We start from the raw sequence: 18,735 nt of genomic DNA, 5'->3' as shown, positions 1-18,735 counted from the left end.
AGCGCCATTTTATGTTATCACAAAAGATTTGGTTAATTCTATATCTTTATGAAACATTGTAATTTAAATATTCGCTCTTTCATTGAGTATTTGTAACGTTAAATATTATTCTTGGTAATATGTTTACTATGAAGGCTTAAATTTTTGCAACTTGCAAACAAATTTCTTTAAAAGCAGTTGCGTTCTGAACGCTTCAGATTTTGAGGTTAGTATCCAAATAATATTTCTATTTGTTTATATGTTTTTAAGTTATATCATTGTTAAATGTACGTTAGTGTTACAACTGTATTATAATATACATTTTAGTGAGAAATAAAAATTAATTTACGTATCATATTTTTTAAACTAATTATGTAAACTAGTATATTTAGTATAAATTTATTTTAGTGAAAAAAATATAAGAAAAAAATGGCGTTACATAGTGTACCGCCAAAAAGAAAAGAAATTTATAAATATGAGGCACCTTGGCCTCTATATAGCATCAATTGGTCTGTTAGACCTGATAAGAGGTTTCGTTTAGCTCTTGGTAGTTTTGTGGAAGAATATAATAATAAAGTACAAATCGTTTCACTTGATGAAGAGACTTCTGAATTTAGTGCCAAAAGTACTTTTGATCACCCTTATCCAACTACAAAAATTATGTGGATTCCAGATAGTAAAGGTATTTCTTTATTTTCATATTGTTATCATAAAATCTAATTAAAAATTATATCATTTTTTATCTTTATTTACATATTCCATTAAAATTTTATAGGATTGTTTCCTGATCTCTTAGCTACATCTGGAGATTACCTAAGGGTTTGGCGAGCAGCTGAGCCAGAAACTCGTTTAGAGTGTGTTTTAAATAATAATAAAAATTCAGATTTCTGTGCCCCTCTTACATCTTTTGATTGGAATGAAGTAGATCCAAATTTAATTGGGACTTCTAGCATAGACACAACATGTACTATTTGGGGATTAGAAACAGGGCAGGTCTTAGGTAGAGTTAACATGGTCACTGGCCATGTTAAAACACAATTAATTGCTCATGATAAAGAGGTATATGATATAGCATTTAGTCGCGCTGGCGGTGGTCGCGATATGTTTGCGTCTGTTGGCGCCGACGGTTCTGTAAGAATGTTTGATTTACGGCATTTAGAACATTCGACAATAATCTACGAAGATCCACAACATACGCCGCTGTTGAGACTTGCATGGAATAAGCAAGATCCTAATTATCTTGCAACAGTTGCGATGGACGCGTGCGAAGTAATAATTTTAGACGTTCGTGTTCCATGTACACCAGTTGCGAGACTTAATAATCATAGGTATATAACGTGTTCATTTATTTGAACTTAATTATTTTATATGTTTTATGTTGAATTTTTATTTTGTTATCTTGTTTTAGAGCAAGCGTTAATGGTATTGCTTGGGCACCACATTCATCTTGTCACATTTGTACGGCGGGAGACGATCATCAAGCACTGATTTGGGATATTCAACAAATGCCAAGAGCGATAGAGGACCCAATTCTTGCTTATACAGCTGCTGAAGGAGAGGTGAATCAAATTCAGTGGGGTGCTACACAACCTGACTGGATTGCAATTTGCTACAACAAAGCGGCAGAAATTCTCAGGGTGTAAAGAAAGTACTTCTCATTAGATTTATGCCAGTCTACTTGTAACAAAGTTATTTTTTTTTTACAAATCACCTATTTAAATTTATTGAATCGTGTGTTTGATTTCAGTATTTGTACAGACTTTTGCCCCTGCCATAAGTTTTTTTTAAATAATTTTTGTACCTATAACACAAGCATGTACAAATACTGGCTATTTTTTAACATATCGAGAGTTCGATAGGGGAAATTTCTGAAGTGATGAACTGATACTTTATAATTGGCTCCATTAATTCTACGAATTCAAATTACTGGTATAAATAAGACTGTACTGATATAAAAATATCAAGTATGTGTACATTTTAATTTAATGCTAATGCAATGCGTTATCATCGTGCCACTGGTATTTTATGTATTTAAGATCCTCAGGTTTGTCAAACAATTGTCGTGTGATGGAGTGAAATCGTACACATCTAAAAGAGCTCATTAAATAATTAAAAGTTAAGTAGTAGTATAAAACTTGGTACGATATATAGACACCGATGAACCACATGTATATTTATAATGATGTATATGACCGTAATTGATGTATCTTATTTTGTGACGACATATACATGATAATGTTTTAGAAATAACGAATCGATCGATCTAGAGATCTTAAAATACTCTATAAATATTTCGGCAACCATTTTTCATGAAATGAAACAAAATAATATATGTCTATTACGTTATACAATTGTATATATGTTTATACTTACATATTCACTTGATTTTGTAGAAGAAAGTAGGATATAACGATGATAGATTTTTCATATATCAATTTGATTATATTAGTAGTATGATGCGTTTAAAAATATATGCAGAAATCATTATCATATTAATATGCATCATGTATTTATACTTAATGAAAGAAGATTTTATAAGTTCTTTTATTAAAACAGAAAAGGTTTATAGCGGTAGTGTTCGTGATATTAGTATTAGTAATGAAATAACTTGGGCGACAAAGTGATTACTTACGAATTCTCCAAATTATAATTCGTAGTAGACTTTTTTAATATGTTAACTATTTAAGATGATAATTTAAATCGATTAATGATAGATACGTTAATTAAGAATTACACTTTCCGCACCCTGAATAACGTGATAGGATTTATAATTAATACAGTTTAAGTTTTAGAAAAGCACGATTTATATTGGTACTCAAGTATTTTATAATTTACAACTATATAATGAGCGAGATGCATTATTTACAATAATGAAATGTGTATGGGAAACAAAATAGTAGCCAATTAATACAATTAATTTTCCATGATAATCTCCTGTTCGTTTTCCATCAAATATCCGATAACTTCACACAGATATAAGATTAGACTATTATAATGCTATCGCTACTTTAATAAATATCATTAACTCTGATACAGAGCAAGCTTTTCACTACCTATTTATTTAACATAGTCAATGATCTTGCGTTCTTACTTTTCCAATATCTCAATTTAATATCAACGATTAAAAGGCATTTACACATTTGGCTACGACGAATAAATTTCTTTAAAGCACTATTCCTATCAATAATTTACATTAAACTTTGGCAAGACTTGTTTTTTTATCTTGTTGTCTTACAAAGAACAATCCTTCAAATTTTGTATATATAATCGCTTAAAAAGTAAAGGCTAAGGACATGCATTTTACTTCACTGTAAATTGTATATTTTACTAGATTCATGATTCATTCATTCCTTGGATCAAGTTATTCTTTTACATCTTAGCCAAAGGCACACGCACGATCCACAAACACGCATATTGCACTTTTCTAGAAAAGAAAAGAAACAAAAAAAGAACAAAAGAAATGGGTGATTAACGATAAAAGGTTTAACAATTTCACGGGTAAACGTAAACGATACGACTTTACGTTTACTGTCGTTCGTTACATTTTTATTATAATTAATGCATCGCGTTAATAATAAGTTAACAGGTCATGTTCTTCGTTTTACTTTCTTAAATGCTTTAAAACATTAACATGGATAATTGTACTGAATACTCGTTCTATAGAGGCATAGATCAAGCTCAGTTTTTTTTTTCTCATTCATTCAGAGCATAATGTGGAGGATACGAAATGTATTTTAGAGTACTCAATTCGTTGCTTTACGGCCTCGTTTACAACTTACTCCTTTCTCCTCCTTTCTAAGATTGCATCAGAGATACCTCCGTTAAATATCGCCTGTGCTCAGAAGCAAACACTAAACGACTTTAAAATCTGCATTAGCGTTTCTTTTGCTATCATATTCGTGGAACTTCAGCCTCTCTACATAGAGAATTCTGAATACACGTATATTCAATGAAACTCACGTTAGAGAATTGACAACGTTCTTAAAGAACGCACAATTTGCTAGCTATATAATGAAGATGTAACACTGTACATCCCATGGTCAGCATGTTTCCCATTGCTATGTAAACATGGACACGTCTGAAAGCTTGATGAATCTTTAAATAGTGAGGGCAGTGTTTCAGTGGACCAGGATTGTGAACACCAATCTCGTTGCCGACACCAGCAGCACGTTCTAGGGTGTTCTTCTGCACTATTAGTTGTAGGAGAGGTGGGGTTAGATAAAGTCTTATCAGTAGCTCCAGGAAAAAGGCACTGGACATACCACCCACCTGAAAATATATACTTTTGTTACACATTAAAATGAAAAGAGACAAATAAAATTAATATAATTAAAGTAGAGCAGCAAAGAAACTGCACACATATATATACACATCTGTTTTTATATCATTCAAGAATAGGATATTCATAAACTTGTTTCATGCTGATGAATAATTGAAATTGGAATTGATCATTTTACATACCTGAATGGATATTTCAGTGTCCCAGGTGTGTACAGGATGATGTTTGACGAAAATTAGAAGTGTGATAAGGCTGAGACACGCGTTGATAGTGAAGTATCTGGGGAATAAGACGCGTTGCACCTCTCCAAACGTATGCCTTGGCAATGCAAAGTATAAGGAAAGACCTGTGTCAGAAAAAAAAAAAATATAATATTTCAATCTATGATAACTTCTATAATGATCTTTTTACTTAATCGATTTCGCCACTTACCAGATACAAAAGTCATCCAAATTTGGGCACCAAGATGCATCACGAAGGAAGCAAGGTAAATGAAAGACGTTGCTCTCGATTGTGGATGTCCAACGTGCATTCTGTCTGTGGTTGGTACGAGGGCCGATGTCACGCACAAAACTGCTGCTATCATAATTACATGAGCCGGTTGTGTCGTGTGAAACAGGATTCTGCAACATGAAAATAGATCTTTGTTAAATCTTTTGTTCGTAAAATTTATTATTAAATTTTCTTTATTATTCATTTATTATAAGTTTATTATTAAATACGTCAGGTACCTCCAAAATAGTAATATTACACTTTGTGATTTTTTAAAGCAATTGTGGTGAATTTTTTAAATCTGTTTTTCATTTTACAATTTCACGAAGTTAAATGTATCAAAGAAAGCCACCGGATAATTACATTTTTTTTTTTAAACTGTCGTTCTAAGTATCAATTTTTCGGGACCAAAAAATTTCTGTATCTCTATATAGTAGAAATTCTTTCATGAACGAAATGAAACACAAGCACAATCAATTTCTGACAAGGGGCAATTTCTTTCGACGGTTTGACCAGGTGCTAAGAAGATTTGTACAGGGAAGATCGCATCATTCGCGAGTTAAAGACCTGTAATTTCGGAGTACGGGGATGATCGTTAACATTATAGAGGTCGTTCGTGGAAAGGTATCGCATTAATCACCTCGAATATTTCTAATTAGGATACGAACAACGACTGCTTTACAAGCTGAGGGTAACAAAGGCCTTTGATCTGATGCAACACTGCAAATATTGTATTAACAACGCCAGAATGATAAACTCGGTACACTCAACAATTTATCTATCTATTTCAAATAAAGAAGCACAAACTTTTCCAATGCAAATATTAATTTTAAGTACTACACGTTTTTCTTTTCGAGATATGAAAAATGTTATTCTAACGAATTAATATAAAAAATATTAAAACATTATTTTTGATATTTAAAATTACCGCCAATAATTGCAAAGTTTATTTATTCTAAAAATTATTAAATTCCTAAATTTTCATTCATGAATTGCAAAAATTTTCTTTCAATAATTCTTAAAAAGAAAAAAAAAAAACGAAAGAAGATCACGATCGAAAGGGATAGTTTTACTCTCGAACGAGAATTATTCGCGAATACTTTCTTCGTTCGCGTGAAATGGCGCCAAATGGAGAAAAATCCTCGCCAGATTGAATTCAAAATCAACGGAAGACGTAAGTACACGGCAGCACCATCATCGATACAGTTTACACAACTCGCGTGACCACGTCTTATTATCGGATCCGGTTCTCCGTTAAGTCGAACTCACGAGACTCACGACATCATCATCGTCTCTGGCGCCAGACGGTGCCAGAACGGGATGATGTCTCGTGACGAGGCTGTTTTCAACGAAGAACAAATTCATTCACTGGTTTCTTGTCAATTAAACGGAACTACGAACCGTTCTCTAGGCGAAGATTGCCGGAGAGAAAACAAGAATGTGAATTTATGTTATTGAGGTTAGGTAATTTCCGTGTAATTCATGTACACTCGGTATCATAATTTTCGAGTTCAAGCAACATTAAATTAAACTTAAAAAAGGTTAGAATTAACACTTTCTAAAAGGGTTAAAAGTGTCAGTTTTTAAATTAAAACAAAAATGGCCAGATGTCATTTAAATCGAATTTTCTCGTGCTTTTTCGAAGAAAGCCCCTTTTTTGAGATAGCTTTGTTCAAATTTAAATGAGATTAATGAACACACGAAACTTTGAACCGACTTACAGCGGATGACGAGTTTGCCGATTGTTTTTTTTTCGTAAGATAACACGAAAAAAAATATTGCAACATCTTATGAAATGAAATTCGCAAAATATGGATCAATGGGGATAAAGTGGTAACCTAGTATCCTTCAAAGATACGACGACATTGGGAAGAAAAAAAAATGCGTGCCGCCATCAACGCGAAATAATGTGATTCGAAAACGTATATAAAAAATTTATAAATTCTTTTTGTTTTAATATTTCATTATATATCTTTCTATTCTGTGACATAAAACCTAATTCAAATATTAGGTTTTGTAGATTGCTATCGACAGTGAAGGGTTATGTTTTCTTAGTTTCGCAACTTTATCATTGGAGCGGCGATATTTGTACGAGAATCGATTCCATACGGTCTCGAAAGCATTCGATATATTTGCCTACCATATCGAAGTAATCAATTCGCACGTAGGCAATGGAAGCGTTGGTATGCCGTTATGCATTAATGTTTCGCGATTGCAGATGTGTCTTGTTAATATCTCGATGGAATTATACAAATTAAAAGAAGTAAGAAACACGAAGAATTCTTCGGATTATCGAAAAAAATTCTTTTTACGAAAAAAAAAATATTTAACATTGATTCGGCATTGAGATTACTGAAATACCTTTCGAATATCCAAATTATGCCAACTATTTCGTAATATATGTACATATTTCATAATTCGAAATAGTTCGATAAATATCGGTAACGGTTCGAGGATTTTCTCGGATTCTTTGAGGGAATATTTTTCTCACGGAAAAAAAGGTAATGTTACTCTTTAAACGGTTAATATTGTAACCGCATTGTCATTGAAATTGCAGAAATTGTTTTTTTAACATTGGAAGCATGCAAATTGCTTGGTAATTTGCGGAGAGTTCGATGAGTACACAGAGATTTGCTTCATTTCACGGAAGGAATGTTTTTAGAAAAAAAAAGTTAACATACGTAAGTATAGTATAGCAGTCACTTCACCGAGATCGCTAACATATTTTTCTTGTATCAGAATTGTGCAAGCTGCTCGACAAATTGTGAAACATTCGATAAATTTATCTTTAAAAACTTAATATTCAATTTTCAATTTTAACTCGAAAAAATTGACATTATATTTTGAATAATTTCCAATATTTCTCGAATTTCGTGATTTCCGTTAAAACAATTTTATTTATTTCCACAGGTATAGACAGAGAGCAGACAAGATATTAACATTTACAAGAAACAATAAATTAAGTTGAGTCACTAATTCTTGTCTGCTTATTTCTATATAAAAAAACAACTTTGTTATAATCCAAGAAATTGTCACGCTTCAGCAACGCCAGTGAATAGCTACTGAAATCCATGGTTTTCCCATGGGCTAGCGAAGAACCTTCAATAATATTCAATTGCAACACCCTCTAGATCCGCTTTCTATTTTCGTTCAGCAATTCTTTTGTCAGCTATGCGGAGGGTATGATGTTACAGTGAAAAGCCAAATGAAGTGTAATGCGGCAAGAAAGGAGGTTACATATCCCACGCGACAGTAATATTCGTGGAAAGTTCATTTTACACGACCCAAAGAGCGCACCACTATCCGCGAAGATGACAGTACACGTGGTTTGCGTGTAGCTGAATGGACGTTTTGTGTCTTGTTGCATGTTATATCTGAGGTTTCGCAAAGTGTGGTGTGCATTACATCTTCCACCGTACGTTGATCGTCTTTAAAGGATGCTGTGCCACTTTATCCTGTCTATAAATGACAATTATCAATACTGTTGTGAACGATATATATTTATGGACTTTACTGTAATAAAAAGTAACGTAGATTAAGCTAAGAACGGTGATTCAATTTGATGTAAATTTATGCCGTTTTCGATAAGTGATAATTATATCTGAATACGTCGCTTGTTAAGGATAGTACGTACACTGAAAGAGGAAAGTAAGCTAAGAAATATTAACGTAACTGGACTTTCCCGCTTTCTTGCGGAATTCCTTACGACAGGTTCGTTCAAAATCTGTGAATCTTCTAGTATGATTCAAAATACACGAGACACTGTGTACATTCCCTACGTATTGATGTATTAAAAAATTCGTGTAAATTTAATGGAAGTAATTTTTTTGAAAGAAATGTGTTTCACGGCTTTAGAGAACACCTGGAGAAGATTCCAAGAATATGTTGACACTGATGGTGAACAAGTGGAGACTCTTTGAAGACTTCTGTTTCTCTACAAAAAAAATTTCTTCTGTATACACTCGCATTCATAAGTATCTGCCCACCTATTTGTTCACAGTGTTCTTTATTACAGTAAGCAATTTCATTTAACCAGTTTCCAAGGAGGCACTCAAGGATTTAACTTGTTTTGTAACCATTATTTATAAAAAATATAATTCTCTAGCTCAGAACTCCCGGTATTTTTTTATATGTAGTACCTTTTAAGTTGCTTAGTATCCATGCTTTTATACAGGGTGTTTCAAAGCTACTCGATATTCACATTCTCATGCAAGGTGTTTCAAAACACCTACACATTATAAGCATGCATCAAAATACACTAAAATATACAACGTAAGAAAACGTGAAAAATACGTAAGAAAGAGAAAAGAAAATGTTTCTCCTTCCAAATGGTAAATTTTCAAACCGAAACTTCGCCAAACAAGAGATCGAATCTCATATAGGATAACCTAACCTAATCGAACCAAATATTCCGCAATAAAGCGATCGTCGACGCGACAAATGTTCATCACTAGAACAAGACAAAATCATTAGCGCGTTGCATCATCAACGGTCTTCGCGTAAGCGTTCAATGAATTCGTTTCAAAGACGCTAAATATAACTTATAGCCGCGAGACAATGCATCGGCGTTGTATCTCGGGAACAAGCTATATTTTCGGGTCGGTGGCACTCGCGTTTGAATGGTCAGGAAAGCACGCGTCTCCTTCGCGACGTGAATGGAACGCAAAGTGTGTCCAATTGTACCACGTAGGAAAATTACATCACGTTTCGAGCTAGTCAAATTACAACCATGACGTCTTTTGCGCGTCACGCGTCTTTGAGTTCGGCCGATTTAGAAGTCACTTCCTACTTGTTCTCCATTTTTTTACCGTCATTTCTCGCGATTCCTTTGCGGTCACACCCTCTTGACGTAACGAGAACCTAATCGAATATTTAACCCATTAACTCGGTTCACCTCTCAAATAGAAATTGAATCTCTCTAACCTACAATTAAAATAATTAATTAATTAATTAATTAAAATATTAATAATTAATTATTTGTAATAAAAAAAAATTATTTAATAAATGTTACAACCCCTAACCAATGAAAGATACCATACGAGTGGAAATAAATAAATAAAAATACTTAGAAATCAGAAATATCGATGGGACAGTTAACATGGTTTGGAATAAGAAGCACGAAGAACTTAAGAGTTATCGCATATTTCAGTCACTACCATTAGTGAACTGAGGGAACTGGGTTATCTTCGTCAAATGAATTTCTCTTTTTCTAAGAAAAGACATAAATATCATATGAAACGTAATTTATAGAACTGATTACACATAACTTTTGCGTGCACGTGTACACACGTGTAAAAGAGGAGTCGGTGTAATCCTGTTCTGAAATTCCAGGAATCGTGTTATATAGCACGTGACTGGCGGTATCCGGTCAAGCACCTTTTCGCAAAAGAAATTGCTTCGAAAATCGTTTCATGTGTACACTACGTTTTATCACTTAAAGATTCCACTTTCAATCCGTAGAATTTTTTTTTTATCTTTGTAATGCAAATCTCTTCATCGCAAAAAAAAAAAAAACGAAAAAAGAGAAAAGAGAGGTAGTTATTCGATTTCCGTCAGGCTAGCTTGTGTCATCCGGCATCAATCACGCTTAATGCAATCGAGCAGAGTTTTTACTTCAGCCTGAAAAAAGTGTTCGATTGTGAAGTTCTCACCGCACTGTGAAAGAAATGGAATGTTTCAGCTATTGATTTTTTTGTCTTTAATTTGTATTTCTGGTAAATTGCAGAAACGTTTGCAAGGGCGAAGTAGTATACCGGTAATAACAGACAAGGACCGTCTGGGACACAAGTAACATAAACCCGTACGTTTCATGATTACATCAATCATTTAGGATTGTTACACGTTCAGCATCAGCTCTCTCTCACATCAATTATTTACAACTGGTTTGGAGGGCAGACGAAAGCCTTTTTATTCCCTCCAGCGACAAATCACTCACACTCTCTTTCTCTCTCTCACTTTATCCCATGTGTAAATGCAAATAGTTTATTTCCTCGTTCCGGCGTTAGTTTCAATGAACTGAAAGCTTTCCTTTCAGGAGCATCGAGCGTAAACGAAACAGGGGGAGAAAAGTTGCTTCGGTTCGCAAAGGAACGTGACGCGTTAACGAACGGTCGAACATTCGATCTAGAATTTTTTTTTAAATTTCCCCAAAAAACTGAAACTGCGACACGTGTCAATTGGTGGTGAAATAAGAAGTCTACGAGTACAAGTGAAATTTGAATCGCGTCCAAGTACATATTTCCACCTTCTTTTTTTTCTTTTTTTATTAGACAGAGAGGGGAGGAGATGTGAGTTACGAAAGGGAACTGAATCGACGTAATTCGACGCGTGAATGTGCAAGAGTTTCAGCCTACGAGCTGTCCGCTCGTGTTCGAGAGCATATAGAGGCCTGGCAGGTATAGAATGCGCGGTGGCATTATGAGCCAGTTATCAAGAGGCGAGCGGGAAACGTGCGAGATGGCACGCAGGCCATCGCTCGGTTTGCACGCGCGCGCATACATGCACCGCCTTGCAATTTCACCTTCCTGATTTAAGCGTTGATCAAACAATACCCCTTTACTTTGTGCGTCTACATTGAAATCGACGGCGCCCGTCTGCTCTAGATGATTGAGCACTTAAATTTCACGGGTCGAGTGGGAGCAGTGTTATCGAACCGAGATGAGTATTTGAGAACACGAATGATGCCTGTACCCTGGTACTTTGATACTAGGAACACCCCGGGAACTCTAATTCTTTAGGCACTCGGGAACTCTAATGTTCGAGGCGCCCAGAGAACTCTATATATTTTAGGCATTTGAGAATCGCGAACAACCGGAGCGCGTGGGAACTCGAATGTTTCGAGCACTCTAATTTCGGTCGTTCCGGAATTTGAACGCGCAGAGTTTGCGGAAGCTCCTCTGATACTCTACGCACACGAGAAATCAAATATATTCGAGTATCCGAGCACTCTAATTTTTTAGGCATTCAAGAATTTTAAGATGTAGAGTTCGCGGAAACTTTGATACTCGGGGCACGCGAGAGCTTGAATGTTTGTAGCATGCGAGAGTTCAAATATTTGTGGCATTCGAGAACTTAAATATCGAAACAATCGAGAGCTCGAATATTGAAGAAAATCGAGAAGCCGAAGACTCGAGTGCTTAAAAACTCCAATTTGCCAAGGCATCTGAGAACTCTAAAGTCGTATGCTGGATTAATGACGTGACATCAGTCGAAACGTTTAAGAGTGCATAAATTCGAATATTTTCGTATCACTTCTGACGTCGCTCGAAATACCCAAACGCTTGTTCGGACGTGAACAGCAGCTTAGCATCGCTCTTGTCACGTGTTTGGCACATCCGCCAGAACCCGGACTCTCCCTATTTCTTCCTTCCTATATGCACAATCCTACTCCCGGTCTTTGAACAATCGTTGGGACAAAAATTCGATGCTTGGAATGAACTTGCTTGAACTTGTCTGAAACAATGCAGGGCAAAGTGTACACACTGATTTACTATCTACCGAAAGTGCGAATCCATTTATCACAATTTCTCCACAGATCGACAGGAACAATAAAAGGCGCGAACACGTACTTACACGAGAATCAGCACAACGAACAATTGCGATAACCGTTTCGTCAGACACATTCTCGTATGTTTCTTCGCACTAAACGCCTGACAAATTTTATTTTGTCTTGTACGATAACGCACGACAAACGGAGATAATTTATTTCGTAGGTCACAGTCGAGAGCGAAAAGTTGGCACATTACATCTTTTGACGTGGAACGCCTGACAATATTCGCGAACGGACGTGCATCCGTGTGGTTTGGCTGGACTATTTTGGAGGGGAACATGTGAACGACGTCAACGAGCCACAACATCAAGCTAATGCAACATCACGCGTTCACTTTCATCTCATCTTGTAAATTTCTAAGATGTGTCTTTTGACCAAACGCCAGCTAAGCGTCGAAGCCAGATGTTCCGCCGGGATTACCGTCATTAACATTCTTCGGCAACTACCTGCCTTTTCTTGCGAAACGACCGACTGTGGAAAAAAAGTTTTGGGAACCCCCCGAGTTCCATGAATAATTCCGGTCCCTGGAATTTCGTGGCATCCGCGGTGTGGCAGTTTTTTATAAACCAGTGCCGTTCGTGATCAGAAACAAATTAAAGCGCGTCGGGGAGGCACAGCATGATGAACGCACGTTCTTACTCATCCCTGACACGCTGACCCTTTTTAGTGAATTCCACGATGATTTCGATAATAAAAGAATTACTCAGATTGATCGATATTTTTATAAGCCTTCCGGATATTTTATTTATAGGATTTTTGTGAAATATTCATGGTGTATTAATTGAATATTCTCATTGAAATTTCGTGCAAATTATTTATTCGTTATGCCGAAATACGTTGATAAAAGAAAGAAAGAGAAAATCTAATAATAACATATTTTCGTATCGTAATGCTGTAACAGAGTCATAACAATGTAATACGATACTCAATATAACTTCACGCTTGACTAGACTGCCGTTGAAGGAAAGCATGGTGTGAGGAAACAAAGGAGAAGAGGGCAAAGGATGTACATTTCGCTTCAGAACTGTTAATGGACTCGACAAGTAACAATGCCTTAAAGACACATGTTTTAAGCATGGCATAACAGTTCGAACAAGGGTTCTACGTGAAGAAAGTATAGACAAGCAGGTAGATTGCGTGAACAAGGATTGATGGAAACTACTCTGGAGACAAGTACAAGTGTAACTACAAGTTAATTCAAAAGTCACGAATTAATGTACCATCCTAAGATCGTTCATATTTTCACGTTTTCGCACAAATAACGTTAACCTATAAATATAGCTTTGACTTGATCGCGTACTTTCACTTCGTCTAAGAACCGTTAACACTTATTGCCTCGTCATTGATAATCAACGATGACATTCAATTTTTCAAGGTAAATCAAAAGAGTCGAGTCGTAATGAGAAAAAAGAGGCCAAGTTAGAAAGCGAAAAAAGGTGTTACGAAGGCCTTGGACTAATTGTCCAGCTTCCCTAACCATATTACAAGGACGCTATCTTTCACGTCACTTAACTGCATTTTCTTTCTCACGTGAAAATGTGTATTTTTGATCTTGAAAGCCGACCAAAATGTCGTGCTTCATATCTTACGTACGTTAAGCAATTTTGGAAATAATGTTCGCGATACTTGTCCTATTTCAATGGAAAGTACAACGAACGAGGTTATGACGATAAATAGTTTACTCGGTGACAAGCGTGTAATAGTTTACATTGCACATGGTGCTCTCCTGTTATCAAATTTACATTCCTTATGTAATTGTTACGATCCATATTACGTGAATTTCGTGCTACACGGCAAATCTGGGTCTGTATGTCATTCCGTCTACCTTTTTTTTTTCTACGCATGCGCGAAACGTCGCGTTCCACACGGAGTTGGCGCGCACGTGTCGAGAATCACTGTCGTACGCATAATTATTATTCACCGCGGCTAATTTTAGTCGGAAGTGAATGCACTGTAAAAAGGAAAACACGATAAATTTAACGGTAATGTGTATATTTGTACCGGTCGAGTGCGCGTGCTTGTACAGATTAAACGGTAATATGCAACCAATTGTGACGCCTCAATGGGAAAGGTGCCAACAATAGAAAGTTAGAAGTGTATGTTGTTAGATGTTCATCACTGACCTACCCAACTTTAAAAATATACATTCATATTTCAATACGTAAAGGACCATAAATGTCGTTAGTTGAGTATATCTTTGCGCAAATTCAAACATAACAATCCAATTTCATGATAATCGAACGTTAAAGCAATATACGGAAGGCGGATTAATAATCAAGGTTAATTTTATCTGACTGCGGATTTGGATCAAAGACAGAGCTTGAATCAATAAATATTTCGAACGAAAGATGGATAAGAAGATGGTGATTCATGTCTGTCTAAAGTTTGTTGCATATTTATCAAACAAACATATCACTGAAAAATTGCATCGAGCTCCCGATTGCATTCCGACTATTAATACTCAATGACGATTTTCAGTAACTAATCAAATTGTGACCATAATCATGGAATATAAAATAATTATATTTCATTTCGAATACACTACTGAACACTTATTGATTCATACTTATTTTTGCGTTACAACACTTTTTATCAGAAGATTACTAAAGATTATTTATAACTGTCGATTTTGTTCAAAACGACATCTACTTAAGAGCTTTCCCACAATTCGAAATTTCATATTTGACGGTTAGAAACAAGAATTATAGTTAAACATATTATAACAAAAAATATAATAAAATAAAACTTTTCGTTATTTCTTTAAATGCAAACTTAATTTCACAACTGTTACCTAAATTCCCATGCCAGACAAGAAATGTTTTTACATTATTCTAAAGGCTGAAGTAAGGCAATTTTGTAATTTCCTATTTAACCTCAAAGCTATTACAGACACTAAAGAGATTTATAGTGTTGTAACCGTAATTACGACACTTTACACCACCAATAAATATTTCTTTAATTGTCAAATATTAATTCCAAAAAAGAGTGGGTATCTTCTCATTGTCATTATCCTCTGTAGGTAAAGTGTAAACGGAACATGCATCCGTTTCACGCTCGATTGCATCTGTTCTTGCCACAGATCAAGCATAAACCAGTATCATGTCGGTGTTCGATGCCATTTTTATTTGAGCACGTAGTCACGTAGCACGTCGCGTGAATGTAGCCAGCCCATAGGTTACGTTTTTGCACGCCTCTTTCCTTTCTTACTCAATCATTATTACAATCGTAACAATAACATCAATTAAGCCTTGAATTATTTAACGAATTACATATGTTACGGTACCGTTTGTCTTTTTCCTACTCCTCCTTTATCTGTTGTTCTCAAGAATCGTGAGTACTGCATTCATCGACCGTTACGATGTTTTTAGGGAAACGTGATACGTAACTCAAAATAATCAGAGGCTCATGAATTAAAAAATGATAACACTTTGTAAAACTACAATCACGTATTAAATAACCTTCATGTACAAAAAACATGGATAAAATGTTAAAAAAATTTGTTCAACCTAACTAAAATTTAGGGAAATAATAAAAAAGTGTTTTCAACTAACTTTTTAACGCTACCACATTCAATACCTTATCAATTTTTATTCTCGATAATAGCTTTTTATAATAATAATAACAATAAATTTTGTTACTTACAAAATTTATCGTGTATTTTTTTCAAAATTAAAACTTTTTATTCGAGTTATTATATCAGTATCATATCGCACTAAAAATGAAAGAAAAAATGATACAGAACGGAAGCATACAGAAGACGTAATAATCATGTGATGTAAAGTATTCAAAAGTGCGAAAAGCGGGTGTAAGGTACGATCTCGTATCGTTATCAACGAAATGGCGCTTCGATTCTGATTGTTATCAATGAAACGAGAAATAGAGAATATACTATGATTATCTATTATGTGATAACGAAAATGATTATCTACACGTGAAGGAAAGGAAGTTTCATTAACCTTCTAGTGGATGGCACGCGTTGTTGTAATTCATTAATATTTACTATATAATTCTAAACATAATTGCGTGAAGTCTTTATGACTGCTTTCGACAAACATCGTAGATAAAAATACTTTTAAATGTTACGTATAAAGTAATTACCACTTATCAGCGGGCCACACAATTTTAATTATCACCTGTCAAGTTAATATTAAATATTTGAAGTACAGTTTACACCCCGATGGAGTACCATAGTGGTTTGCAGTTGAAATTTAACAGGTTGCATCTCTTTTTCTAATATTTACATATTTTTGTTTCATATTTCTCGTATAAGAAAATACTCAAACTAAAATACAAGTATAAAAACAAAAGAAATATACTGCGTTAATTGATAAAATAGAACGAGAATATCGTTCGACGCAATTTAAATAAAACGTCGCATCGTTAACAGGTTATGCATATGTATATAGAAAGCTTTAAAACGAAAAAAGTGGCTTACTATCAAAAAACTGGATAAAATTCCACTGTTCTACCTTTAAATAATTCAAATCTAAAAGTAACGAAATGCTAACTTTCACTTAAGAAAATCTATTTATGCAAGAATTCTACCGCGATAAAATTTTGATGCGAATGAGAAAGGCCATTAAAGAAATGATAGCCGGTGTTTCAATAGGCTTTGACGTTCGACTAGTTACATTTTTGTGTTTAAGGATCAACCCGAGACTTTCTACCTGCGCGGCATATATACCTGATCCACAGATGAAAAAGATAAACCGGGGAAAGAATATCCGTATACAGTTACGTTACAATACAAGTAAACATAACCAAAGAATCAGTTAAAAATGGTAAAGTAACTTACTTGAAGATTTTTGTTTGTTGTATCGCCTCGTAGTATTTGGATAAAGCTTTCAGAACCCAGCTGTAATTTATCGTACTGGCCCTTAAAATGTCATCTGCTAGTTCTGGTATGAAGATAGTTTCATTTTTTCGCTGCTTAATTATCTCCAGGTCCTTGGCGACCAGGTCGTCGTGTAACTTTATATATTTCTCTTTTGCTTTTTGAAGCTTGCTCTGATTACTGAATACCACTACCGGCTCATTGCTTTCGGTACCAACCAACGTACGTACACACATGTTTCTTCCTTTTTGGCAACCGTCTATCGAGATCGTGCGCGATAAAGAGGAAAGATAAGTTACGCTTCGAAATGTGCCAAATCGTTTATGCCAATTACGCACGAGAACGCCGTTGAATTTTTCTAAGACGTTTCAGAGACAATTTGGAAATCGCGACTCGAATCGACGCAAACACAAACTTGTACTGTCGCACAGTGCGCCGCTCCGTGGATGTAATCCCCTTTTATACCTCCCCACCAATGATCTACGATCGACCAATCATGAGATCATGTAATCGAAAGGGTTTGCCATTCGGGAAACCCTGAATTCGTGAGGGATGAGTTCAGTGATCTGTAAAGATTCCAAGCAATCACAATTATTTATTTGTTTAAAATATTTCCAATAAAATTAAGACAAGGCGTATCTTATTCTGCTTCAAATTCATTTTATGCGCCGTTACATTGTAGTGTATATGTGCTCTTTTCCTTATTGCATTATACTGTTGATGTTAGCAATAAATTAGTAAAAAAGTCGGCTGCATTTGAAATGATGACGTCCTTAAATCAAGGACAAGCAAGTACTTTTAAAATTTCGCAACAAATTTAGTACATACCATAACGTTAAGAATGCGGTAAGTGCTTTGAAATGTATCGGAAGTGTTCTGCGGTTCCATAGATTTCAATATTGACTCGATATATTAAGCAAAACGATAATGTCGTTGTTGTATTGCGATACATTTCACCTTATTTGAATGTCTTCCATTCCATTTGTTCGTTATTTTCTGACATCTGGAAAAATAAGAAAACAGGTGATCAAACTATGAATATTGTGTCAATCTGATATGAAAGCAGGAAAACCTAAAGTCCATTTGATTTAAGTACGGTAAAGACTTATCGATAAAATCTTAATTCATCATATGCGATTGTATCTCACGCTTACGGAACAGGGTTAATACCCTTGTACTGTCTGGTTTAATATACAATTTTATATGTTTAACCTCCAAAAATATTCATGATTAATGCGACTGATTTGAAATGCGCGTCAGATAAAATTAAATGGAATGTTTTAATATTAAGATTTCTTGTAACATCTTCCCTTTTAGACTGTGAAGTCCCTTTTAAACTTATCTACCGAGCAATATTTAATGTTCAATATTTATCATTTGATTAACATTCTGGATATCTTCATTCCGCATTATTATCAGTCGAGCGATATTTTTATCCTTTTTGCATTTGTTATGAATATAGTCGAACATCTAACCTTATAATTCTAAACCTTCAAATAAAATCTATTTGATAGTTTCATTCGACCAAATTTGTTATTCTTCTGTCCAATGTGGAGTCGTAAGGCTAATTCGAGGATAATTCCCGAGGAAGAAAGCGATGAA

The 18,735-nt window shown here is 34.9% G+C and overlaps 2 protein-coding genes across 3 annotated transcripts; one reads left to right on the top strand and one right to left on the bottom strand.

The window, feature by feature from the left end:
* Window positions 1-408: 408 nt before the first annotated feature.
* LOC108575309 (DDB1- and CUL4-associated factor 7) lies at window positions 409-1,675 on the top strand. The gene is made up of 3 exons (XM_017938071.1): window positions 409-661; window positions 755-1,307; window positions 1,388-1,675. The coding sequence occupies exons 1-3, from the start codon at window positions 409-411 to the stop codon at window positions 1,620-1,622; spliced, it is 1,041 nt and encodes a 346-aa protein (XP_017793560.1). The 3' UTR covers window positions 1,623-1,675.
* Window positions 1,676-3,960: 2,285 nt separating this feature from the next.
* LOC108575307 (transmembrane protein 205) lies at window positions 3,961-17,499 on the bottom strand. 2 transcript variants are annotated; one of them, XM_017938068.1, is made up of 4 exons: window positions 17,095-17,499; window positions 4,691-4,881; window positions 4,441-4,604; window positions 3,961-4,248 (listed from the first exon to the last, which is right to left on the bottom strand). In XM_017938068.1, the coding sequence occupies exons 1-4, from the start codon at window positions 17,367-17,369 to the stop codon at window positions 3,961-3,963; spliced, it is 918 nt and encodes a 305-aa protein (XP_017793557.1). In that variant the 5' UTR covers window positions 17,370-17,499. The 2 variants fall into 2 exon arrangements, with proteins under 2 accessions (XP_017793557.1, XP_017793558.1); XM_017938069.1 differs by lacking the exon at window positions 17,095-17,499 and adding an exon at window positions 12,323-12,378.
* Between the last annotated feature and the right edge of the window lie 1,236 nt (window positions 17,500-18,735).

The sequence above is a fragment of the Habropoda laboriosa genome, unplaced genomic scaffold, assembly GCF_001263275.1.
Source record: "Habropoda laboriosa isolate 0110345459 unplaced genomic scaffold, ASM126327v1 scaffold244, whole genome shotgun sequence".
NCBI lineage: Eukaryota > Metazoa > Arthropoda > Insecta > Hymenoptera > Apidae > Habropoda > Habropoda laboriosa.
Note: the sequence above shows the minus strand (reverse complement) of the source record. Positions and strands in the feature narration are given on the sequence as shown.